General features: G+C 38.2%; 1 protein-coding gene and 3 long non-coding RNA genes across 6 annotated transcripts in view; 3 read left to right on the forward strand and 1 right to left on the reverse strand.

The window, feature by feature from the left end:
- The window catches only part of LOC111845318 (uncharacterized), a 29623-nt gene extending 4261 nt beyond the window's left edge, over nt 1-25362 (reverse strand). The window contains exons 1-6 of one of the 2 annotated variants that reach the window (XM_072707378.1): nt 24094-25362; nt 23368-23469; nt 20760-20924; nt 20278-20420; nt 20004-20101; nt 9994-11109 (exon numbers count right to left, since the gene is read on the reverse strand). In XM_072707378.1, the coding sequence (XP_072563479.1) occupies nt 11061-11109; nt 20004-20101; nt 20278-20420; nt 20760-20924; nt 23368-23469; nt 24094-24337 (801 nt within the window). In that variant the 5' untranslated portion in view covers nt 24338-25362 and the 3' untranslated portion in view covers nt 9994-11060. Of the gene's footprint in view, nt 1-9993; nt 11110-20003; nt 20102-20277; nt 20421-20759; nt 20925-23367; nt 23470-24093 lie in introns of those variants that run through there. The other variant, XM_072707377.1, reaches the window with a different exon arrangement.
- LOC140582903 (uncharacterized) lies at nt 3619-6345 on the forward strand. The gene is made up of 6 exons (XR_011985712.1): nt 3619-3817; nt 4389-4457; nt 4555-4788; nt 5264-5370; nt 5578-5746; nt 5836-6345. It is a non-coding gene; the product is annotated as an uncharacterized lncRNA (long non-coding RNA).
- On the forward strand, nt 7365-9178 carry LOC140582904 (uncharacterized). Its single transcript, XR_011985713.1, has 5 exons — nt 7365-7432; nt 7954-8059; nt 8130-8235; nt 8449-8504; nt 8878-9178. It is a non-coding gene; the product is annotated as an uncharacterized lncRNA (long non-coding RNA).
- On the forward strand, nt 11507-15348 carry LOC140582902 (uncharacterized). Of its 2 annotated transcripts, none has more exons than XR_011985710.1 (4): nt 11507-12564; nt 14028-14111; nt 14580-14680; nt 15099-15348. It is a non-coding gene; the product is annotated as an uncharacterized lncRNA (long non-coding RNA). The 2 variants fall into 2 exon arrangements; XR_011985711.1 differs by having other exon boundaries at nt 11509-12564; nt 14047-14111.
- Nucleotides 25363-27964: the final 2602 nt, after the last annotated feature.

Here is a 27964-nt window from a genome sequence, read left to right on the forward strand (position 1 = left end):
CTAAAACTTTAATTAATTTATCAAAATATCTTACGTTGTGCTAACAATTCCAAAAGGTTTCCTTGGTTGCCTTAAAAATATTAGTTTTTCCAACTCATCATTTAAGTTCCCTCAACTTAAAATGTACTTTCTATGTATAATAATAAAACTGATTTGTTTTACAAAATGTAATGCATCAAACATCATTATGGATAAACACTAGGGTGGTCCAAAATTAACAACTTCACACAGCTTTCCCTCCACAACCCTAATTTTATTCTTCCCCTTATTACAAATGTGTCTGCCAAATTTTATTATGATTGGTCATTATTTAGAGGTCGCTCAAGCTGGTAGTAATGCAACACTGCAACAGCTATATTGTATTGTGTAATTGTATGCAATAAAACAAGGAAAACATGCAGTAAACAGAATTAGAATTTCCATGAGTGAAAAAGAACAGAAGAAACATGTCAAATTAGCTGATACTATCTTGGATTCAGGTTGTCTGGACTCTTACTGTTATATATTGTCCCATAACGTTCTAATGTTCTTTATCATCAGTGTCGCACTGTTGCTGTCCCGACTCCGTTTTCAGAAGGGTAGACTTGGCGCAGGTTGGATATTTCTTTCTGTGTCTTTCAACCAAACGTAGGAGATACTGCTTCTGCTCCTCGTTCTTGGTCAGGGATGAATTGTATTGCTGCATCAATGCAATGGCTCTCTCTGCACAATCATTCACGACCTTCATTTTTGACGCTGCTGTTTGAAGTTCCTGGTACGAAGGGTCGTCATTCCATTCTCTTGGGTCCTTAGCCAAGAAATTTTGCGCCTTCATCTTCCCATTTAATGACAGTACTTGCAATTAAAGAGATGATAATTTTTTCATTTGATTTTACCCTGGAATTTTGGCAAATTGTCTTAATCTGAGTCCACAACAAACTTGTGGGACCTTGAGCGACCTCTAAATGTAGTTCAATTTGCTCCATATTTACATCATATCTTTACTACATCTGATAGAACATATTTAAACTTGTGGAGGTGGGTTTTAATGAAATTCAAAATTTTCCATAGTGCCGTGGACCGCCCTAATAAACACAGTAGCCTACTCATTTATTCAACTGAATTAAGACATCTTAACAATTAAAACCATATATGACAACATGAAATCAAAGAAAACATTAGATCCTTTTTACTTGGCATGTAAGGCATGGATGTCACTATTTGTGTTAATGGTTGGATATTGAGTATTTATTAAACTAAATGAATCAGGAAGGTTTTGTGTATGTGTGTGTGTGGTGGTCTGTGTACATGTTTGCATGGGTCAGCTCAAACATCTAAGACAGATCATAGGCGGCAAAAGAAAAAGCGGAAGAAACGCGGACAGGGAGACGCACCAGAGGAAGCCCCAACCATCCGCTTGGGAGCCGCTACTTTTCTTAGCAGAAATTTAAAACTAACAGTTGAGGCTGGAAAATGCGGTTTATTGTTATGACAGCTTCTGTCACAGTATAAGATTTAGTAAAATCCTAATCATGCTGCCATCAATTACATTTACGTAGGTACACTTACTTATTATTTAATTATGTTTTTTGATTTTCAAGCGGCATTGTTCGGTGTTTCGCGTGTGCCCCATTTCTTCCAAGCGGCTTGGTATTACGGTGTTCCGGGCAATTCAGTTTCCCTATGTTTCTCCTATCTATCAGGAAATAATGTTTCCCCTAATATTAAAGCAAAGAGGTATGTGAAATGTCTGAAAATCACTCAGGTACATTATTACATGTGAATACAGTAGATCGTCACGCATGATATAGTCTTATAAGCAATACTATACCGTTTTCATCAAGAAATATCTCTATCCAGAGAATTAAGTAATTTCATTTATTATCTGTAAAAACAAAAAACATAGAAAAGGGGTGTGATGTTTTAAAATTAATATATGGCCTGTTTACCTCAAGAGCTTCGTAAAAAGACATGAAAACAACAGCTAAACTGTGTACAAATCAGCACGCGACAGGGGAAACATAGGGAAACTGAATTGCCGGTGTTCCGGGCAATTCAGTTTCCCTATGTTTCCCCCTGAAATGCGCGTTCACGATCTAATTTGAAATCAATACGCTAGATGGCAGACTTCCGAGAATTTCAATCCGGGTTTTGAAGCCTTTCTATATACATAAGTATTCCGTTCACCATATACGTTTTAAACGTCAAGTAACCACGATTGTATTTCTTTCCTGTTTATATGTCATTGTGTATTATACCAGATTTACAATAAATTAAAAAAGACATACGTTAATAAACAGCTGTCATGAAATGCTCGTATCGTCTTGGAAGAATTTGCTTCTATAACACGATTGCTATGAACCAACACATAAATAATGACTCGTATAAATAGTTTGGATTATGAGCAGTGTAAATCTATCATATTGATCTACATACAGAAGTTCGTGATACTGGATTTTATTTTATTTTTTCTATTATTATTGATTATTATTAAGTACTGCTTGGTTGCACTGAGCTGTCTATGCATCTATGTTATACTGACAGTGAAATACTCTCCAAAGTACCGCTCTCTCTGCTAATATACAGGGGAAACCAATCTGCCCAGTGGCCAGGCAAAATGGTTCCCCCCTGCTATGTGGTATAAGCAGTAATTCCCAGGCACTATATTGAACACACTGATCTGTCTATAGGTCTATGTTATACTGACAGTGAAATACTCTCCAAAGTACCGCTCTCACTGCTAATATACAGGGGAAACCAATCTGCCCAGTGGCCAGGCAAAATGGTTCCCCCCTGCTATATGGTATAAGCAGTAATTCCCAGGCACTATATTGAGCACACTGATCTGTCTATAGGTCCATGTGATACTGACGGTTATATCGGCACTAATTTATATACAACTGTAACACATAAACATTGATTCTAATGCGCCAGTTACAGTGTACTATTTACATATATATTTTACATTATTCTAAAATCAGGAACCCTGCATACACCATTGCCAGATATGTGCAATTTAATTTTGATAATGTATTTAACCAAGTGACATAAATGTTTATTTACATTTTTGATAGAATGGTAACATTGTAACGCACGTTTTTTCACTGCGCTTTAACTGCGCTTCTTAGAACGTGATTCACCGACGCACTAATACATATGCTGCAAATAGGCCCGAGATATCGAAAAGGTGCACAACATTAGGCTTGTGTTTTTGTGTGCTGCGCAGCATTTCTGGAAGATGGATCCAGTACAATTCGAGATTTTATTTACTTACATCACTACGGGGAATTATCCCAAGCAATTAAGCAAGGCAGAAAAATTTGTTATTCGGCGCCGAGCACGGAAATATGTTGTACGAGGTAACAGGGGCGTCAGAAACATTTTGAATGTGGCGGGGACACACTGGCGGGGGGTCTGGGTGAACTAATATTTTAAGTTAAATGTGGGGGGGGTCCAAACGAATAATTATGAAATGTGAGGGGGACACGTCCCCCTCAGATTTAATGGCAGCGACACCCATGCAAGGTAAACATAATCCCTTGATAGAGTTCATAGGTCTGTTGTGCTGTACGGTAGAATCACAAATCATAAATTAATTACAAATCGTCATTTAGTCTTTTTTTTCCAATCTACAGATGGAGCCCTGTTTTATAATCGACACAAGGAAACGGGTCAAGAACATTTAGTAAAGGTTGTGAAAGGCGCTGACGAGGCAGACAGTGTTTTCAGGGAGTTCCATGCTAGTGCAACAGGTGGACACAGTGGAAAGGAGAAAACCGAAGACGCCATTTGCAATAGATATTATTGGCCTGGGATGACAGTTGATATTCGAAACTGGGTTAGTTCTTTTTTTCTTGTACATTATTATATTAACAGTTATCTTGTCCCACTGACAAAAATTAACTGCACTGTGATACTGCACAGTTTTTAATCATCACAGACAAGTGTAAAAGTTGGACTAAATATTGTTCATTACCACCCACCAATAAAAAGTAATTACTAAGTACTACACACAGGCTAAAATGAATCAATAATAGCATTTGTGAATCATGTACAGTAATGCTACAGCTTACAAAACCATAGTTTAAACACTTCATCGTGACCTTCTGACATAAGGAAAAATGTCTTGCAAGGTGCTTAAATTAATCTGTGTTTTGATGTTATTATTAATATCAGTTTGGGTTATTCATTGTATTACTGTTAATATTATTTTTAGTCTTTTACATAGAGTAGCAACAAAAGTATGTTATTAATCCTGAACTTAGAGCTTCATTCAATACTTTGCGTGCAATGTATAACAACCTATGGCACTTTACTGAATTAATTCAGGAATGCACTATAATTCACTATTTTTATTTCTAATATATTTTCTCTTAATAACATAATAGATGTTCTTTTTCTAACTACAGATTAAACAATGCTCAGAATGTCAATCAAAGAAGACTGTCAAATCCATAGAAGAGCACACACCCATCATTGTAAGTCTTCATTATTTGATTTTTGATTAGTATGTTGGATGACTTTTAAATTGAACAACTGATATATTTTTTTGATATATGACATTTTGTCTGACAGGTAACTGAACCATGGGAGTTAATTGGCATGGATCTTGTGGGCAAATTGGCCATGACGGACAGGGGAAACCAGTACATATGTGTGCTGATAGATTATTTCACGAAGTGGGTGGAAACATTTCCACTGCCATCGAAAAATGCTGAAGATGTCACTATGTGCATAGTGAACTTTTGCTACAGATTTGGTGCACCGAAAAGGATTCTGACAGATCAGGGAAGGGAATTTGTAAACAAGGTTAGTTATTTATATATATATATATATATATATATATATGTGTGTGTGTGTGTGTGTGTGTGTGTGTGTGTGTATGACTGTTGTTTAGTTTGTCATTTCCTAAGTATAATACATTATATACATTTGCTATTAATTATTTTTTCCAAACCTTTTTTTAAATTTGCAATTTTGAACTGGGTGTGGTCAATAGTGTATAGAACAATAGTAACATTTACATTTTATACAGACACACTCCAACAAATTGTAAAAGCAATGAACACGAAGAAAAGTGAAGTGGTCTCTAAATTTTTTCCATGGCTATATATACTTGTTCTTAACAAGTTATTAAAGATTATACTTTAGTGTGAAATGCTGATCCCGTTCTAATCGTTGGTGTTTACTTAACATCAAAGTTCTACATTTAGTGGTAATTTATTTTGCAGATCATAGTATTTATTATGAATTGAAAAAAATTAACATATATATTCTTAACTAGGTCAACAAAGAAGTCTGCAGCATCTTTGGAATCGACCGGAGTTTTTGTTCTCCATACCATCCCCAGACCAATGGTTTGGTTGAAAAAATGAATGGGACCATACAGAGGTGTGTGTGTGTTTGTGTGTGTGTGTGTGTGTGTATGTGTATATATATAATAGTGAGTGAACCGAACTGTGCCCCAAAACCATGATACGATCTGAACCGTGGATTTGTGAACCGGTGTATGTATATGTGTATGTACTGTACATGACATTCATCATGTTATATTACTTAATTCTTATATTAATTAACTGTTAATGTTGTGTTAATCAGGGCTTTGGCAAAGCTTTATCAAGGTGAACCAAACCAATGGGATCGCTATCTGGATGCCGTTACATTCAGCATAAGAACCAAAAAGCAACTTACAACTCAATACTCCCCTTACTATTTGCTTTTTGGAAGGGAAGCACGATACTTTTCAGAGGTGCCACAAACATTCGAAGTGAGTAGATATTCAGTTTATTTTAAAAGTTACGTTTATGCAAAAATATCTTCTTTTTAATTTCGTTATGTCTTATGCATTTAATAAAGGTCAATGAAACAGTGGAGCAAGCCATTCAGATTGAGGCTGTCAACCCTGCTCTTCAGCTGCAGGAAAAGGTCTTTGAAGTGGTCAAAAAAAATATGAAAGTATCAAGACAAAAAATAAAAGCCAAAACGGACCAACATAGGGATATGACATCTCGTAATTTTAAAGTGGGGGATAAAGTGCTCAGGAAAAACATAAGAAGTCAGCAAAGAAAGGGAGGAAAATTAGATCCAGATCTTCTTGGGCCATTTAAAATAACAGAAATTCAACGAAAGAATGCTGACTTGATTAATGACCAAGGGATCAAATTTAGCAAAATAAACCTGGATCACTTGATCCATTACATGGAAGACAGTCCACGTGTCCCACATAGACTATATCCCTCTGGTGCTTCTGTGGGTCCAGTAGATAAAAGCACATACCCAAGCTTTCACTCTCAAGGACCTGCAGACCCAAGCCCTCCCTCTGCTGGACCCGCAGACCTCAGCTCTCCCTCTCCTGAACTTGGAGACCCAAGCAGTCCCTCTGCTGGACCCGCAGACCTCAGCCCTCCCTCTGCTGGACCCGCAGACCTCAGCCCTCCCTCTCCTGGACCCGCAGACCTCAGCCTTCATTCTCCTGGACCCGCAGACCTCAGCCCTCCCTCTCCTGGACCCGCAGACCTCAGCCTTCATTCTCCTGGATCGTCTCTCTCCAAATTTGATAAGAGTAAGTAGACAAAGCATTCTTTGAAAACAACATCTTTATCTGGTGTTCAATAAAGTTTTTCTTGAAATGTTCTATATTATTATATGTTATCTACAGACTCGCATGTCTAACTTTTATGTAACTTATTTTTTAGGCATTGAACAGGCTTGGTCAACCAGTTCGACTGATAATAGATGTGTGATATTGTCCAGAATTGGGGCCTACAAAGTGTTCAGTTTTGACATTGCACGTATGGCACCTGGAAGAGAACTAGAGAGTGAGGTTAGGACATTTATTTGAACTATTTTGGGCAACAGAATTAACTGAAATCTGTCGCTTTTATGTGAATATTTTAAATTGTCTCAAAGGTTATAAATGCATACATATATGCTATGGTGAGGAAGAACAACCAGGAGAAAGAGGAAAAGGCTTTCCTGATTGATTCATTTGCCATGAGAAAAGTATGGCGGCAATCATATAACATCCTTAGAAAGGTAAATTTCCAATCATTTACATGTTTTGAATGACCTGATATCCTGTTCAATGTTATGAAATGTGTTGGACTAGATAGAATAGAATATTAAACTAGTGTAGATAAAATGCATTGTCTCTTTTATTTAGTGGGACCCTACCGAATTCGAAATCATTCTTGGGGTTATAGGTGAACATGGACACTGGAGTCTTGCTGTAAGTATAATGACTTGTAATGATTATGCTTAAAGTTTGCATGATTAAATATGAATGAATTTATTAAACAGAATCATTTAGCTCAATTTATTTAACAAATTATTCAGATATACCATGTTTTGTTTTTTTCTTTTAGGCTATGTATCCATCCCTCAAAAAAACAGTTCTTTTGGATTCAATGGGAGAGTCAAAGGCCAAGATGTCAAAGTGTCTTGATGCCACAAGGTAAGAAAGATGAGCTACGTTGTACCATAAGAACCTAGAGGCCAGGAAATGAAATTAATTTACTAAAAATATTTGCCATATATCCTGTCACACAAATACATCTTCTTTTATTTGTTGCTGGAAATAGTCTAATGGTTAAAGCAGGCAACTATCTAAGTTTGATTCCCATACCAGTCATTGTGGCCCTGAGCAACCCTTATTTAATTCAGGGAGACCCTCCTTATAATCACAGAATGTATGTCACTTTAGATAAGAGCATCAGCTAAATGCTGTAAATGTTGAGGCAGGGCATGAGGAGTCTTCTTCTTAACATTTCTGGTGCAGTAAGGGAAAAGACATATTAGGCAAACCTCATGACAGAACTGGTGATACAGCATGGAAAATGTTTAGGTCATGTGTCAAATTTAATCAAGAAGTGCTTACTTTCAAATGTATGAGTTCCAGCAAATTCTTTACACAATTTGAGATTGAAATTACTTTACTTACTCATGGCAGGTATAAAATTATTTTCTTTTTTAAAGAGCCTTTATGAGGAATAAAGGCTGCAATGTGTCACACTGGAGGTGTGACACATCTCCACACTCCTTACAGAAGGATGGAACATCTTGTGGAGTATTTGTGTGTAAGGTAAGAAGAAAGTACTCAGGTATGCATTTTGTCTAGAAGAGAAGCCTTACTAATGACGTAATCTTGCCAGTTTGCAGAACGACTACTGAAAGGCATCCCTTTGTGGTTTTGCAATTCACACAAGACTATTGACGCATTCAGGAAAGAAATCGCAAGATGTGTTCTGGCAGAATCAGGTAAATACTGTCAAGATTGTATCTCAGTCAGTCTGGCTATCTGTTGTAGCATACATTTTTTATTGCATATGCTGCAAACATGTAAATAATTGTTTTTCTGGTGATAACTGTAAAGTAGTCTGCTGCTTGTTCCAAGGTGAAAAAATATGCACATGCACTGAATGCTTTCAATATTGTACTACAAATAATTGTATTTCTTGTTGCACATAACAGATGACTTGAGCGAAGTCTGTTGTACCTGTGGTGAAATAAATGGCGACAACTCATGGGTATGGCAGAATTGATATATTCACTTTACATTTTACTCAGTAATACTGGACACAAAGACTGATAACTACATTACTAACAGCTTTTCTTTTAGCTTATCTAAGAATAGGACATTTTTCTTCACACTTAAAATGTTCAGTTTTAATTTATTTATATGTGCCATGGAACTGCTGCTAATTAGGTACTTATATGAAAGACATTAGTATAACCATAACAATGGTTCCTGTCAGCATTTTGCTAACAAATAACTATTTTCAGCATAGATCTGCTTCTATTAGGATGTCACTGAGGTTGACCCAAAAAAGTTCAAATTATATGAGCTAGGATGTTTTTTTAATTATTTTTTCTATGTCAATAATTTCTACTTTCACCCAGATTGCCTGTAATGGATGCGACAGGTGGTTCCATCTGTCTTGTGCTGGCAGCCCATCAACAGACCTGGACTTTTTTTGTGGCTGGTGTTAATAAAAAGGCCTGAACAATTCAGCGTATTATTTTGGAATTTTATTTATTTTAATTAAACAGACCAGAGTGTTGCTTTATGTTGTGTTATTTATTTATTTATCTGTCTATTTATGTACTTATTTATTTATTTTAATTCAGCGGAGCTGGATGTTTTTGTGTTGCATTGAAAAATAGGTCTAAACATTCAACAGACCTGGATTTTTTATGTTGTGTGAATAAAAAGGTCTGAGACATTCAAGATGCTATACATATTTTTTTAATGTAAAAGATATTTTTGTTTTTGTGTGTTGTTCAGATGTTCAAAAAATATGTTCAAGAATAAATGATTGTACATAGTAAAACAACTGTAATATTGCATTTGTCTTTGATAATATAGTGCCTGGGAATTACTGCTTATTCCTTATAGCAGGGGGGAACCATTTTGCCTGGCCACTGGGCAAATCGGTTTCCCCTGTATATTAGCAGTGAGAGCGGTACTTTGGAGAGTATTTCACTGTCAGTATAACATAGATGCATAGACAGCTCAGTGCAACCAAGCAGTACTTAATAATAATCAATAATAATAGAAAAAATAAAATAAAATCCAGTATCACGAACTTCTGTATGTAGATCAATATGATAGATTTACACTGCTCATAATCCAAACTATTTATACGAGTCATTATTTATGTGTTGGTTCATAGCAATCGTGTTATAGAAGCAAATTCTTCCAAGACGATACGAGCATTTCATGACAGCTGTTTATTAACGTATGTCTTTTTTAATTTATTGTAAATCTGGTATAATACACAATGACATATAAACAGGAAAGAAATACAATCGTGGTTACTTGACGTTTAAAACGTATATGGTGAACGGAATACTTATGTATATAGAAAGGCTTCAAAACCCGGATTGAAATTCTCGGAAGTCTGCCATCTAGCGTATTGATTTCAAATTAGATCGTGAACGCGCATTTCAGGGGGAAACATAGGGAAACTGAATTGCCCGGAACACCGGCAATTCAGTTTCCCTATGTTTCCCCTGTCGCGTGCTGATTTGTACACAGTTTAGCTGTTGTTTTCATGTCTTTTTACGAAGCTCTTGAGGTAAACAGGCCATATATTAATTTTAAAACATCACACCCCTTTTCTATGTTTTTTGTTTTTACAGATAATAAATGAAATTACTTAATTCTCTGGATAGAGATATTTCTTGATGAAAACGGTATAGTATTGCTTATAAGACTATATCATGCGTGACGATCTACTGTATTCACATGTAATAATGTACCTGAGTGATTTTCAGACATTTCACATACCTCTTTGCTTTAATATTAGGGGAAACATTATTTCCTGATAGATAGGAGAAACATAGGGAAACTGAATTGCCCGGAACACCGGGAGCGGCAAAAACTTTTTTATTTCAAGTCGTGCCATCCAAATCCCACTGGATCTGTTCATCCGACCATATGGCGATTAAAGCCTGTGTTTCCTCGTTTGTCCATCCTTCCATTTTACTTTTTTATATTTTTGTTTCCACTGCTTTTTATTTTGTTTCTCGCTGTGATCGCTCTGTTCGCTGTGTGTTTCAAAAGTGGCGGTTGTATTTTGTGTTTCAGCGGCAGGATATTTGCATAACCAATCGACACCCCAAAGTACCGAAGTACCAAAGGAGTACCCCAACTGGTTTGGCACTTTCGGTACTCGAGATTTCGGTACTGGTACTCGACCGGAAGTCAATGGAAAAGCGAAAGTACCGTACTTTGTGCGGTGGAAATGCGCCCTTAGTGTCCCCGGATCCCATGTTTCCGTCGATGGTGTCTTTGTGTTTGTCTGCGTTCCCCGTGGTTTGTGACTTATTGTTTGAGTTGTCCACCTTGTGCCAGTTCTGTGTGTCCATACTGTTCCCTGTGCCCCGTTGAGATGTTCTTTTTTGTCTCTCCAGGTCCCGTGTTCCCGGTCTCGTCGCGTCCGTTGCCTCCCCTGGGGCGTGCCCCGATCGTCCGCTCCTCGTCGTTGTCAATTAGTCCATTGTATTTAGTCTGCGTTTCTGTTTGTTTCCCCAGTCCGGTCATTGTATTGTCAATGTGTTTTCGCCTGCCTTGTGTGCAATTAAACCCGGTGTTCCCCTATTCCTGGAGTCCCGTCGCTTGCTTCCGCCCTGTGACGTGACAGTAATTTAAACTACATGCTAGTTTAAAAAAATAATAGTTGATGTTTACTTCCAAATTGAAAAAATATCATTGGCCCTTAAAATATACATGTACAACGCAACGAATTAAAAATGAACACATCTGTTAAAAGAACCCATATCTAACACACAAAAAGCTAGTGCACCGACACCATTAATACTTGAGAAAATTTAACCAGTCCGGCAGCATGTGTCTAGAAAATAAAAGCATTTGCGATACGTTCGCAATCATACCCAGCAAACATTGGTCCGACTGCGACGTTGTGTCCCCGGCCAAAAACAGTCGAGGTAAGACGGCATAAATTGGTAAAAATATGTGACACAGAACATTGCCTAAAAATGCATTCAGATACATTTGTACATGTATACAGTTGTCTGGGGTTGCATGTATAGCTGTCACTTTGAGTTTTAGCTAAGTGCATTTTAATAGTGAGTGCATGTGTGAGCGAAGGTCCACTATGTGACGTCCTTTACACGTGCATCTACAGTCCATCATGATCCTTTATTAAATCCACTGTGAAATTGCCCAGCTAACATTGGTCCGACGGCAACGTCGTGTCCCTGGCCAAAAATGGTCGGGGTAGGACGGCATAAATCGGTAAAAATATGTGACACAGAACATTGCCTAAAAATGCATTCAGATACATTTGTACATGTCTACAGTTGTCTGGAGTTGCATGTATAGCTGTCACTTTGAGTTTTAGCTAAGTGCATTTTAATAGTGAGTGCATGTGTGAGCGAAGGTCCACTATGTGACGTCCTTTACACGTGCATTTACAGTCCATCATGATCCTTTATTAAATCCACTGTGAAATTGAGCACGAAACATGCAAATGCGACTGTGCTTACACCTTGGTTAATACTGCAATAAAAAGTAAGTGCCCCGAGTAGTTTTTAAGAGGTTGTGAAAAGACGGCCACTGACGTCCTTTACACGTCTATTCAAGCAAGACTCATTGTGGGGGGAAAAGGATATATTTTTTAAATGAAATGCACAATAATGTTTATTTACATATTGTTTTATGACAAATTATTCACAAAGTACTCTGTGATTGTGAAGCCACTGCATTTGGCATTATGCGCCCCGTGTTTTCGAATATTAAAAAATTATTTTATTATTTTTATGCATTTACATATGAACAGGTACATACCTGGTTACCATTTAAAGTCCGAATTGGTTGTGGATTGTCAAATAAAAAAAAAGTTTACTCGCTTTACTCTGCGTGCGTTTTATTTCCCCATGTGGATACATAAAGTTTTTTAATTTGAATTTGGAAACAGTTGGCAGTCTCGCGATATACCGCGATATTCCAGATTATCTTGAGAGAGGGAGAGGAAAAGTTAACGCATTTTCACGAGTCTTATTTACTTTCAAGAAGAGAGGAGGGTGAAAGTTAATATATCTATATAAAAAAACTACTGTTGGGTAAGTCCATTTTGTATTGTTTTATAAATTTTACGTTTGACACGAAGGAACTAAAATGTAGTTTGAGTTTGGCTAAAATTAACTAGCAGGCTAAAAGTTAGTAGTGTTAACGTTAGGCTGCTCCTAAAAACAAACTCTGTTAGCATGAGTTCGCAGGTATAAAGCCCCATGCGGTCTCTACACTTAAGTTGAGCTATTTTATGCAGTTGAGCAAACTTCTTGGTGGAAAACTGATAGCAAAATGACCAAGTCCCCAAAATGTTAAGTTTGCTGGATTTTGCTTCACTGCCTTAAAAAATAATTACAAATGAGCAGAGCAGTTTCATGCTACTGCAGGAACATGGTGTAATAGATATGGGGTTCCCAACCCTGGTCCTCAAGGACACCTGGCCTAATTGTTTTCTAATTATCCCTGCCCTACCCACTGCTGGTTACCTGGATCAGGTGTGTTCAGTCAATCAGAAGCTGGAAGATATCATTTCAGATAAGATTGGAGTGGGGGAGGGCAAATCAGTAGTGCGTTTGGTAGGGCAAGAAGTGCTGTTGTAACTGCTTAAATTGACTTTAAAGCGAGATGTTTAGTGAAAGATCTTTTAAATAAAGTAAAAAAAATAATAATTTGTTAAAACCCAAGCAAATGGTAAATATTGTAGTAGCTATGAAATTCAGTCAATAATAGCATACCAGTATGTTTTAATGATCCAGTAAGTTTTACTGTTCAATGTAGCCTTTTGAGATTTTTCAAAAAGTAAATTACCTGAAAGAGACTGTGAAATGTTGAGCAAAATGTAGGAAGCGCTCAAGAATAACATGGGCTGGCGTCTGTAAATGAATTTTAACATGGATGTTTTCAGTAACTACTTTAAAATAATTTCGTAATTTTAGATTTGCTAAACATGTCCTCTGAGTACCAGAGGAAGTGGAGACGACGAAGGGCAAAGGTTGATTCCTTAGTAGAATATGATAGCAGCTCTGATTCTGAGGGGTCAGTGGAGCCAGCCTTGGCGGGAGAGGGCAGTCCCCTCACGGAGGGATCAACACACGACGAATTACATCTTATGGTGGCCTGTAGTTCTTCTGTTAGCGCAGCAGTGGTGTCAATTAGACATGAAGAAGAATACAATTATGATACTGATTCTACTGAAACTGAGTCTGAGCAGTTGGATGAGGCTTCACGTTCAATTGTTGAAACACCATCTATTCACAAGGACTTGGCTAGTTGGGCTACTGCTACAAACCAGACCCACAAGGCATTAAATGAGCTTCTGGATGTGCTCAGACGTCATGGCCATAGACTTCCCAAAGACGCTAGAACTCTTCTTGAAACTCCACAAGGAGTGCCAGTTCAAAATAAATGCAGTGGACAGTATATTTATTATGGTATTGAGCGTTATGTTCTTGAACACTTTTCAAAAGAGACACTGCCAGGGAAAGTTGAACTGTGCTTTAATATCGTATTACAGATTGTGATGTCACATTTAGGTTCAGCAACTGTCCAGAGTTGGGGGATCTTCTCTCAGGGACTGTGTCAATAAAGTCATGAACAGGTATGTATTTTACCTTGCATTGTTTGTATTGCTGCATAATTCAGAAATAAAATGTATATGTAAATGTATATTCTGGCCAAAATAAGAAACCCAGCTTTGGGTATTATTTTTTTTTATTACAGATTTAATCTTTCACACATTATATCTCCTCACATACATGCCTATTTTCTAGTTCAGAAGGTTTTAGATGTCTACTGACTTAGTCTGCCAGACTGAAAACCAAAAAATCAAAACATAATTTCAATGTAAGCCATTAATGACTAATTAGTTGTCTCAAAAAATGTGGATATGGATAAGAACATAGTTCAGGGAACTTGTTACCTGACAGATGAGTGGTTGTTAAAATGTATGATTTAACATTGCATGCTAGTAACATGCTGATAATATTACAACTACAATAATTGTAATATTGACCTTACATGTACATTTTCCTGATGGTGAAGTAATCCTGAGTAATTTCTTTCACAGAATCATGTCGAATGCCTTAATGGCAAAATTCAACATGAGGGGTGGTGGCCAACTGCAAAAGAAGCCGTTTAGAGATACAATCATATTCAATATAATTCAAGGTAATTTTGGCCTTATGACGTGAAATTTTGTACTTTTTCTTATTTATTTTTTTTTTATTGGTACCTTTTATCTATTGAAGGAATATTGTCTTAAAGACCACAGAAATGTCCTGTTTACTTTCACACAGTTACACACCTACTTATGGAACTTGCTCAACCACAGTGGTTTTGAAGGGGAAGGGGACATGCTATTTTTTCATTCACCTAGCACACATTTAATGCAGAACATCTTTTATTAACCAAAGATTATTCAACAGAAAAATGTCGTGTAATGCATGTTGATTACTTTTTTCTAATGTTTCGTTAATGAAACTGATAATGTTGTTCCAAGATGTATTTTTAATGTCGTTGTAGGATCATAAAGACAATTTTGCCCTTTTGTAATTTTTTTATTTTTTTTTATATTCAATTCCCTCAGATGCAGTAAAAAGATGGAGCGCAAATGCAACAGACTCCGAGATTGAGGCAGCAATGGCTGAACACCTAAAACATGCTCCAGGAAGAGCTGGGGGTGGGGGATATAGGAAATGAGCCCGTTGACAGAAATAATTCATGTGTGTGTTCATGTTCTTGTTCTTTTCATTCTTGTTTAAATAATGTTTAATTGTTACTATTTACAGTTCTACTATATATTTAGCCTTTGTTTAAAAATGTTGTATACTTTTATATTTGTATGTGTGTATGTATGTATGTGTTTATATATAATGCACACAAATATTTAAATATATTATATATATTTATTTGTATATTTATATGTATGTATATGTTATATAAATATATGTTTTTTACTTATTTAATACAAATAAGAAATGTTTTGTAATGTAAACGTCGATTAAACGTTGTATAGACGTTGAGGTCTGACTGGACTGATTTTGGACGTTTTTTGAACCATTTATATTCTGATGTGCATTTCACAATAAGGACGTTTATATTCAGGCTAATAAGTACACTGACATAACGCAGAAAGACATCTTAAAAAACATCCAGACGACGACACATTAGACGTCCAGAAAAGACGCCGAAAAGACGTCGAATACACGGCAAGTTGACGTCAAAGACGTCCGTTCAACTTTCATTTCGGAACTATTTTTCAACCATGACGGGACGTGTCGGAGGGACGTCATTTCAACGGTCATTAAACGTCCAAATGTTTGCTGGGTATAGATGCCATCATTCCAACAATCTTGTAAAATGCAAACTCATTATTCTTAAACAATGATAACATATTTTAACAGGAGAAAAAATGGTTACACGTAACATCACCTAGAGAAAATTCCAAATTTATGGTCTCTCCACTAATAAATTTTCATTGTCTGTCTGACACATTAAAACAGAGGTCGACAAGAAAGAATTTGTACCCACATTATTTTAAGATAAATTTCTTCCGTTGCTGAAGCAGTTTGAATGAAATTCCCGCTCTTGTGAGTACAGAAAGAAAAATGTGACGTTGTACTTTAGAGATATGCGCATGTCTTGACATGTTCATCCATCTAACTAATTACAGTCGTAGGCATAACACGAAGTGCTGTGTTATATCGACTTACCAAATTAATCAAATTAGTTCACGTGCCAAAATGAAATATTTTATGTTGTCTAAACTACATTGCTGTATCGAAGTTAACATAACAAGAAATACAAAGTTAACATAACTAAAAACGTTAAAAAAGTTCATTTAAAGCTTCTAAATCGACAGATGTTGTAAAATTAATTTAATGCAGTTTCACCAAAATTCTTTTTTATGTCAATGATGATATTTATGACAGATGATAGCTATAGGCAGAAACAACTCCAGTGGAAACACCGACACGCATAACTCTTATTTTGACGAGTAATATATTGTCTCATGTCTTTCTCATTCATGATTTGCCCTATATATCCGAAAGGTTCCCATATAAATGTATCTTGTACTATTTTTGTTTTTAATGGCCTATTAGTTCTTTTATTGAAATACAATGACAACCTTACATGATTTTAGTACAACAGTATTTCATAATGTATTTTTCTTTGTTTTGTTTAGTCTATCATCTGTGCTCTAGCTCAGCTGACAGGTGTGTCCACACAGAAAGCAGAGAACTTGTTCCTTGCTGGTCTTCAGCACAGCAGAAGCTAAGAGTTGCAGGAAAAGACCTGCAAGGTTGAATGGTGCATGTAACATTGTTAACTGTGTACTTTTTTTGTCTGTTCTAGTGAGATTGAAGACTGGGATTTTACTGGGATTTTCACGCACAACCACTTCTAGGTTTTACAAAGAATGGTGTGCAAAGGGAAAAACATCCAGTATGCGGCAGTCCTGTGGGCGAAAATGCCTTGTTGATGCTAGAGGTCAGAGGAGAATGGGCTGACTGATTCAAGCTGATAGAAGAGCAACTTTGACTGAAATAACCACTCGTTACAACCAAGGTATGCAGCAAAGCATTTGTGAAGCCACAACACGCACAACCTTGAGGCGGATGGGCTACAACAGCAGAAGACCCCACCGGGTACCACTCATCTCCACTACAAATAGGAAAAAGAGGCTACAATTTGTACGAGCTCACCAAAATTGGACAGTTGAAGACTGGAAAAATGTTGCCTGGTCTGATGAGTCTCGATTTCTTTTGAGACATTCAAATGGTAGAGTCAGAATTTGGCGTAAACAGAAAAAACATCATGCCTTGTTACCACTGTGCAGGCTGGTGGTGGTGGTGTAATGGTGTGGGGGATGTTTTCTTGGCACACTTTAGGCCCCTTAGTGCCAATTGGGCATCGTTTAAATGCCACGGCCTACCTGAGCATTGTTTCTGACCATGTCCATCCCTTTATGACCACCATGTACCCATCCTCTGATGGATACTTCCAGCAGGATAATGCACCATGTCACAAAGCTCGAATCATTTCAAATTGGTTTCTTGAACATGACAATGAGTTCACTGTACTACAATGGCCCCCACAGTCACCAGATCTCAACCCAATAGAGCATCTTTGGGATGTGGTGGAACGGGAGCTTCGTGCCCTGGATGTGCATCCCATAAATCTACATCAACTGCAAGATGCTATCCTATCAATATGGGCCAACATTTCTAAAGAATACTGATTCAGCACCTTGTTGAATCAATGCCACGTAGAATTAAGGCAGTTCTGAAGGTGAAAGGGGGTCAAACACCGTATTAGTATGGTGTTCCTAATAATCCTTTAGGTGAGTGTATATCTGAGCTATATATAACGCACCATTTCAGGTTGACACTCTAATCATTTTGTTTTGCTTACACTATGAAGATCTTCATAACTTCTCAAAACATAATAAGCACATTTAGGGAGGGCCACAGTTCCCCGCAGCTTAAATACAGCAAAGAAAATGTGAGAGGAACCAAGATTCTAAGAAGCAGTCCTTTTTAGCATGGACACTTGGTGTAAGACAAAACTCAGAGACTCAGCAAAAAAAGAAACGTCCGAATCTTACAGAAAGTAGGCACACAAGCCCTCAGTCCAGCCTCTCTCAGCCTATTGGGCATCTTTCTTTGGTTGTTTTTCACAGTCGGTAGACAAGTCTCTTTAGTGTCCTGCGTTTTTAGAACTGTGACCTTAAATGCCTACTTTCTGTAAGCTGTTAAGGTCTTAACGACCATTCCACAGGTGCATGTTAATTAATTAATTATGGTTAACTGCAATATGTTTATTGGGAATATTGCAGTTGAACTTAGTTTAGGTGAATATTTATCTGATTCATTTACTTATGTATATTCCAACAACTAACTGTTATTAGTGATATTCAATATGTATGTGGCCATTTGAACATTTTCTGAGCAGAAATTGTACCATACACTCGCTTAGAATAAGAAATTCCACTGCATTCCATTTTTCTACAAATGCATTATTGTCTGCGCTTGTCTTAGTTGTGAGTAAAGCTGTGATTACCAATTACTGTATGATGATCTGTGAAATATGTAACGTTGTTTTGTAATGTAAAAATACAATTCGGTGCATTACGCAGCGTTTGCGGACGTCAGTGCACTGCGCATGCGCTCGCCTATCGGCCAGGCAGTCAGTAATCAGTATATAGATCAAATAGTGACGTACATGGAAAACCAGTGTCCGCATGCGTTCGCAGATCGGGCACCAGTGTGCGCATGCGACCGCAGATCGGGCAGCCACATAGTCTAACAAGCTTCATAATCAATGTCTATCAGCACTGCCTTACCAGAAATACTTTGCCTGAAAATAAACATATAACAGGAGAAATATTTTAAATTAGTTAGATTTATTAACTGGCTCCTCAATGTAGGAATGTAAATGAACTGAACTTAATCAGTATTATAAGTTTATTTAAATTAATTCAGAGATTTTGTAGTTCATTCCACTTGAATAGTTACAACTTAAGCTAAATCCGCTTAAATCATTTAGAGTGTTTAATAGCACATTCAAATTCAGGCAACTTGAAAAACTGAGCTTTTAAACTTAAATCATTTGAGGCAACTAATTTCCTCAACTGTTTTGAGTAAACTCAACCTAACAGATTTTACAGTGTAGGTGAACTTTAGCTTAATTTATTTAAAATATTTCATTTCCTAAAATTGGGTATACTTTTCAAAAAAGAAAATCAGTTTAAATATACCACAAAATAAGTGAGTGCAAAAATGTTGCCTTAATTTCAGTAAATCCTATAGTTTTTTTTCAGTGTGGTATTATAACAGTAACATACTGTAAAGTAGAATGAACTGTAAAATTAACAACCCTGCTGCCAGTATTTTACTGGAAATTTACATGACATTTTTTTATAGTAGGCCTATTTAATTAATAAAAAACTAATTTGAATTTCCAAGTTCTGTCATCTCTTTATTCCTTAATTTTCCTGATGTTTACATTTTTTGCCGTGGTATCGTTTTAGTATCAAAATATTTTAGGCAGGTATCATATCAAAGTCATGATTTTGGTATTGTAACAACACTATAGTTGAGAGCATTCATAATGCATAATAAAAATGGCTATAATGTGTTATGCCTTTCTAGAAATATTTATAGCCATGTTTACAATTCATTATGAAGGTTTTTTAATGCATTTATATGCCTGCTTTAAGTAAAGTGTTACTAAGAAGAGAAACCCATTTATCATAAATTAGGTTCCATTCGTAAAGGATTGCCCCAGAATATAAGAACATAAGAAATTTACAAACGAGAGGAGGCCATTTGGAAAACATAATAGAATGTACAGCATCATAATTATACATCAACCTGGCTAACAATTAATGTAAAGGCAAACACAAAAACAAATAAAATCAAATTTCTTTTTTAAATTTTGTGCAGATCATGTAAAAGTTGGTGTCCTTCTGTAATAGTCTCTCTCTTACCTTGTGGTCAGTGGTGTCCCATCCACCCATTTCCAGGTCCCTTCATGTTCTTTGTCTGTCAGACCGATCCAGGCTCTCTGATCTTTACTGAAAATCAGCTAAAATGTAGTAAAAAGATTATGAATGTCTGTGTATGATTAACATCATCATTAAGAATTCCCTTTACTTTCCATATTCTCTTTCTGTCCTTTCATGTCTTTCATAATCATTGCGGGCGAAGCTGTATGAAATTCTTCTAGCAATATTATAATCTGACATGTTTTTACTTTCTGACCTCTTCCTTTAAGCTGTTTATAATCAATAGATCTGCTCCCTTGTGTCTACAGTCCTCCTGACTGTCAATCCAAGTCTTCCGTTCATCAGACACGTAATAACATTTGAAATTAAAACTAATCCAGCCAGTGGGACATCTGGGTCCTGCAGGGAAAAACAGATTAACCTTAAGGATAGTGTGATCCAGGATAAGGTGTCATTTTACAATACAAATACTGTACAACACATTCAGAACTGGTGGCAGGTACAGTTGTCCCCAGTGCCTCTTTTCAGCATGAGATCAAAAACAGTGCATGTGAGTGAAGAGCCAGATACAGGGAGAGATAAATGAAAATGGCTCATATGCTTGTGTCTCAGCTGCTTGTAAACACTGCAGCCAAAGTGAGGCCGCACTGGAGACAGCTGGCTGCTGAATGTTTTGTTACACCTCAGGTTACATTTTTATTATTAGTTATTGAGGTCATCAACTTTTAATTTACTCACTTTGTGCTACACTGGCTAGCTGGTCTCTCTCTGTTTTCACGATGCTGTAATTGGTCTGTAGCTGATTGTAGTTCGTCTTCAGTGAGCTGTAATTTCCCTGTAGCTGGTCTCTCTTTGCTGCTAACATGCTGAACGTCTCTTCAAAATCATTAAAAGCTCCTTTATCTGAAGCAGATAACCAAACAAAAGTCACTAAATGACTCACATTTATGATATGTATTTAAAACAGACCATAATAGGAAATAGGGCTGCATGATATTGATGATCTGAAATATGTGCACTTAATATTCTGTTATCTATAAAACAAAAAAAGATTAAATTGACCTGAAATAAACTACAGCCAAAGACAATTTGTTGTTATCTGGCAGTAGACACTATCTATCTATCTATTTTATTTGGGAGTTTTAAAACAAATTATACAGACTATAATTGCACTTGTAATTTGTTTGACATACTTTCAACAATATCAATATTTACATACAGTGGGAAAATAAGTATTGAACGCGTCAACATTTTTCTCAGTAAATATATTTCTAAAGGATCTATTGATATGAAATTTACACCAGATGTCGGTAACAACCCAAGTAATCCACACATATATACAAAGAAATCAAAACAAATAAGTACATAGATTAAGTTATGTGAAATAAAGTGAAATGACACAGGGAATAAGTATTGAACACATGAATAACAGGAGGTGCAAAAAGGCACAGAAAGCCAAGAAACCAGCTGAAATTTGTCAGTATTTAGAAAGAAATCCTGCCCCCTATCAGTGCAAATTAATATCAGCTGGTTTAGTCCTAATTGATGGCTTATAAAAATGTTTCTCATTACCAAGGTGTCACACAAGAAGCATTTCATGATGCACAAAAGCAAAGAGCTCAGTCAAGATCTTCGCAACCTGATTGCTGCAAAACATACCGATGGCATCGGTCACAGACGTATTTCTAAACTTCTGAATGTTCCAGTGAGCACCGTTGGGGCCATAATCCGGAAGTGGAAAGAACATCAATTCACCATTAACCGGCCACGACCAGGTGCTCCTCGCAAGATTTCTGACAGAGGAGTCAAAAGAATAATCAGAAGAGCCAAGGACCACTCGCGGAGAGCTTCAGAAAGACCTGGAATTAGCAGGTGCAGTTGTTTCAAAGAAAACAATAAGTAATGCACTCAACCGCCATGATCTCTATGCACGCTCACCGTGCAAGACTCCACTGCTGAAGAAAAAGCATATTGAAGCTTGTTTAAAGTTTGCCGCACAACATCTGGACGAACCAATGAAATGCTGGGAGAATATAGTCCGGTCAGATGAGACAAAATTAAACTCTTTGTATGTTATAGCACACACCATGTTTGGAGGAGAAATGTCACTGCACATCACCCCAAAAACACATCCCAACAGTGAAGTTTTGGGGTGGGAACATCATGGTGTGGGGCTGTTTTTCAGCATATGGTACTAGTAGACTTCATATAATTGAAGGAAGGATGAATGGAGAAATGTAGCGAGACATTCAGGGTCCCGAAGATGAAACAAGGGTGGACATTTCAGCAAGGCAATGATCCAAAACACACAGCCAAGGAAGCTCTCAATCGGTTTCAGAGAAAGAAAATAAAGCTGCTAGAACAGCCCAGTCAATCACAAGACTTGAATCCAGTTGAAAATCTATGGAAAGAACTAAAGATCAGAGTTCATAGGAGAGGCCCTATAAACATCAAGATTTGAAGACAGTTTGTGTGGAAGAATAGGCCAAAATCACACCTGAGCAATGCATGCGACTAGTTTCTCTATACAGGAGGCGTCTTAAAGCTGCCATTACCAACAAAGGCCTTTCTACTAAGTACTAAATAAATTTCAGTAAGCGTGTTCAATACTTATTCCCTGTGTCATTTCAATTTATTTCACATAACTTAATCTATGTACTTATTTGTTTTGATTTCTTTGTATGTGTGGATTACTTGGGTTGTTACCGACATCTGGTGTAAATTTCATGTCAATAGATCCTTTACAAATATATTTACTGAGAAAAATGTTGACGCGTTCAATACTTATTTTCCATAAATTTTTACATAATAAATTCCATAAAGTTTTACATAAGATTTCAGAGATATACGAATTAGTGCCAACAAATGCGATGTGTACAAAGCTTTAGATTATGAGCGTAAAAATTTGTCCGGACGCTGGCATTTCAGTCATTACTATATGGACACATTCAATAAACATAAAGATACAACTGAATTTATTGATTATTGTGCATGTGCACATACAGTATCATGATTATATTATGATGTGATATCGTGCAGCCCTAGTACGAAATTGCATTTTTCCACAATACATTCAGAGCAAAATGAGAACATGCACTGATCATATGTCCTAAATTACAAACAACAGAACCAGAGCAAACACAAAGAGTTATGAGGGCCTCCTTCAAGAGAAAAAAACAATCATATACACAAGGACACAGGATGTACCTGTAACACATTATAGAGTATAACTAATTCTGGATCATAATAGGATCTCAGAGACATGGCACCATGATGTACACACTAAACATCACTTAAATCAGACAGCTAGTGGATACGAATACTAAAGTGTAACTAACATACTCACAGTAAACAAAAAGCACTGTGATGAGCAACAAGAGGAGCAAACACAGAATCCCAAGACACACTGTGGCCAGTCTGTAGCATCGTGTCCCTGCAGGCTCAGATCCTGGGTGGGACACAAACAGCTCTATCACTGGGGATCATGGGAGAATAGGGGGCTCAGCAGACACAGTACACATAGTTATTTACTGCACAGACTCCTTTGTTAATTAAATGTATTGAACAGTGTGGACTCAAAAGCAGACAAACAAAACTAGGGTTACTCCTACTCGTATCTTCACCGTTCCCAGCACCAGATCACATGCCTTGATAGTTCACTGATCATGCATACAGTCATTTGTCACCACACCCCCCCCCCCCCCCCAGTTCCGGGGTAGCTTCTAAAATAGACTATAAATGAGGAAGTGGGGGTCAAGAAATGTATTCAGTGTGGTACAGTTTCTGTAAAATAACTAAAATGATCGGATCTGAATACTACCGTTATACGTTAATAATACTCACAACATTATAATAGTATGTTATTATAATGTACCATAACCCAGCCTGGAAGATGGATGGATGCATGCATTCAGTAATATTCAGCAAGAATGGCAATTTCACAACAATTTCTAAAATATTTTAAATATCCTGCAAAAACAAAAAAACCCATTACTTTCAGTATACCTCCAGCTTACCCTTGATAATGCAGCTGAGGGTAATGTACAGAGATTCTCTGTGTCTGTGTACATACCTGAATGTTGAGACCTGCTTAATGTCTGTTCAATGGGAATGGAGGTGCCTTTCGGGGCTTCGTTAGCCTTAATGGTGTCTGCATTGGCATAAATATCCTCATCCATTTTATTAGCATAGATATTGTCATCCACGTTTGTATTGATGCAGGTATCATAAGACATCTTCATGTTTGACCTCCAGTATTGATCACCAGTATCCCTCTGTGCTGGACTGTGTTTTCTATGTGCAGTAACCATCTCCATGTCACTGCAGTCCGCTGCTGTGTACTCTGTTGTGATCTAATTCTCTGTAAACTCTGCAGTATATGTTCTACTGCTCTGTGGTCCACGTGATATTTAAAGCACGTGTGAAATGAGTTCTGAATTTGACAAGCCAGAGAGAAAGGGTGGAGTTAAATTTTTAGCTAGCAGAAGAAGAGCACAGATAACCATAACTACATTTATTTTTGCTTAAAAGCAGCAGGATTTAGCATGTTCTTATACTCCTCTTTTATTATAAGGTGCTATCTCTCCAGTGTTGTTTTCACTACCAATTTCCCATATAAGTTTTTGTCTCTGTATTACAGTTTTTTCCAATCATTTTCACACTTGTCTCAATACCATGTCCACTTTTTCACAACACTTCACACAGTGGGCTGTACCAATACACACCTGAACACATCACTTAACCTTTGGTGCAAAATGCCCTACAACCACCAAAACGTTTCACAATTCACCCAAAAGCGACTCATGCTGCCATAACCATGACAAATGCTGTCACCCAACAACACTGCTGTGGCACTCAATGTTCAATGGGCTAAAAAACACTAATGTAGGATCACACATGCACATATCACAGGGCCTAAATTCCAGGTGGCCTGAGACAAGGCCGAGCCTGGTACGAGAGGCACCAAAGGGGGGTTACACACACAAACACACACACAGATAACAAGGGAGCCCAGCACTCCAACTTTTATTGCCCTTGACTTGGCACACAACCCCCCTCCACATACACTCTGCCTTACATCTCACTCACCCAACAGACGAACACTTTCATTTAAGTTTGGCTTTTGTATACCCTGTATATTGATTTACTCACGACTACTAGTCTCAATATACAGATAGGTTATGTTTGTATGTGTCCTTAGACAATCTTAGTGTTTTGGGTGCCACCCTTATAACCATGTTCACGGAGTATCACCTATTTTACCCCTTTGTACTTGAACACATATAAATTTAAATAAATAGATAGGTATAGCTACCATTGTATATATGTTCTCATGGTATACCAGAAGAATCTGGAAAATTAGTGTAACCAATGTGTCCTAACTTTTAGAGAAAAGTTTCTTTGTTTCTACCATGCTATGTTAAAAGAACTGAATTAAGGTGTATCTTATCCATTCTGGAGAAGATGAATTGGCATAAGCCACACCAAACAAAATATGTTGTTTCCAGATGTGCAAGTTATATTGATATTACCACAAACTAACGGCCACGCCTATCTATGGATAAGATGTGCTGTTTGTAATATGAATATTTTATGTAATAGCTGCACAAAGTGTAACATCTGTTGAGGTGCAACCCAAAGCACCTGTATCCTATACTGATAAAATAGATAAAATAATTAATTGTTTAATGAATTAATACAGATGGTATGAGGTATGTACCTGTGAAGCTGGTATGGCATGTTTGGTGTCAAACTGATTGTTAATCACCCCTGGTTCCAAATCTGGTCAGTGATTACCATAAAAGTGGATGTATCAAAAGTTATAACAGCTTAATGAAAATCATCAGTAAAGGGAGAATCAGTCAAGTCATAAATCCCAAAAGGACTGATACAGACCCCCTTCCGAAAGCCCGCCAAATGGATGGCCAACCATTGGGCCAGGAGTCGAATTCCTGGTCATTCCTATTCATGAACTTTAGACCATAAAAATCTAGCACCTCAGAACAAAGGGGCCTCCGGTGAAGGCCCAGCTGAACAGAGAACAGCACCCAAGACAAAGCTTCACCAGGAGAGAGAATCCAAAGGGGCTCCACTCCACTGCTCCAAATGCCGCGCCTTCCTGAGTGCCATCAGCTCAGCAGCTCTGCCATCAACTGCCAAGACCCCCCCCCCCACTCTTCAACCAAGTAAACCAACTTCCTTTCATTCTAACAACTTAAGCTGTTCTGTTAACCTGCTATAAGACTTTAGGGTTTCCACAAACTGTGCTTGCTTTGCAGAACAGTATTTCCTATTTAAGGTTACTCATTTAAATTCGGTCATTGCATTTTCATAATTACATCGTTTGTTTTATTCCATTATTTCGTGTTTGTTGTTTGTGTTAGGTGTAATGTCTGTCTTATGTTAGTTGTAGTGTTAGTTAGGAATAAATGCATGTCTTTTACACAACTTCAGCCTCCGTCATTTTTTTTTTTTTTTTTTTTTTTTTTTTTTTTTTTTTTTTTTTTTATTGCCCACCACCACCCCCCCTCTTCGGAGGACAACTTTATTTTACATTACATTCAAGAGTAAAGATTGTGGCCGCTCCGAACTCACCAGTACCGTGGAAAAGGAGAAAAACAGGGGGGGTACAAAAACAACAGCGTAACAATAACAGACATCAATCACCATGGGGAGAGGGGGAGAGAGAAAAGAAAAAAAAAAAAAAAAAGGTATACAGAAATAATAACACTAATAATGTAGGCGGGATGGAAAAAAGATGAAGTATAGGGGAATACAGAATACAAACAACCATAAGAAACATAACACTCATCAAACAACAAGAATTATAACAACATCAGTGATACTAATAATAATTAATACAAATCGGTATTATATATATGTAGCATACACACACGTAATCGTACCGTTATATATGTATATTTCAATTCCTAAATCTATAACATACCCTAAAAAGTAATAATAATAATGATATTGATCGCTCAACCAGTCTTGTATGCATGTGCAAGTGTAGGTGTGACCTGATTTGTCATTGGATGTGCTGGCATTTAATGCCGTCAGGGGAGGCGGCAGCACCCCCCCCCCCCCCAGGCCCAAGGCGAAGGCAGGAGAACCAGGCAACCGAAGCCACCCTACTGCCCCCCCGGCACAAGGGCCCACAGCCACGCATCCCAGAGACAACCACCCGCCCAACCCGAGAGGGAGCCCGCGAGGGACTAAGGGGGCGCCAACCCCCGCACAGGGAGGCCCGCAGAGGGAGGACGGGCGGCGAGCCCCCCAGCCCCACCCGCAACCACCCCACCGGGGCAGGCGGGTCCAGGGCCGAAGGGCCCCACCCACCGGGACCACCCCCCCCACCCCCCGGCGGACGGCCCCCCACACACCGGGGGAGCCCCAGCCCCCCCAGCCCGTCCCCCGGGAGGACGGGCCGCCGCCCACCGCAGCGACCCGGCACGCCTCCCCCCCAACACTGCAGGATGATCCAAGGGGGGCCCATACAAAGAGCCCCCCCCCACCCAGGAGCGGACCCGCGGCGACCGGGGAGCGGCAGACACCCCGCCCAGCCCAGACCGAACCCCCCAATCCGCCTAGCAGGGCCCAGAGCGTCCCAAGATTCCCCGGACCGCCCGCCAGGGCCCCACCACGGCGCAGCAGAGCCAAGCACCACCCGGCCCGCGGCCCAAGAGAGGAGGCCGCCCGTACCCGCCAGGGCCACCCGAACCCCCCCATGATGGGTCTTCCCCCCGGCGGGCCACCCCACCAGCACAGGGCCAGAGACAGAGAGTTAGGGGGGGCCCCTCAGCCCCCATCCCCTCCCTGACCCATGTTGGTGTGAAGTGTGCATGTACATGTGTGAGAGAGTTGTGTGTTTATGTCTACTATGCATTAAAATTAGTGGGTGCAGTTCGGGTATGAGGGCCCCACCACTGGCAGATGGCAGAGTC

Source organism: Paramormyrops kingsleyae, chromosome 25 (assembly GCF_048594095.1).
Source record: "Paramormyrops kingsleyae isolate MSU_618 chromosome 25, PKINGS_0.4, whole genome shotgun sequence".
In the NCBI taxonomy this organism is placed as follows: domain Eukaryota; kingdom Metazoa; phylum Chordata; class Actinopteri; order Osteoglossiformes; family Mormyridae; genus Paramormyrops; species Paramormyrops kingsleyae.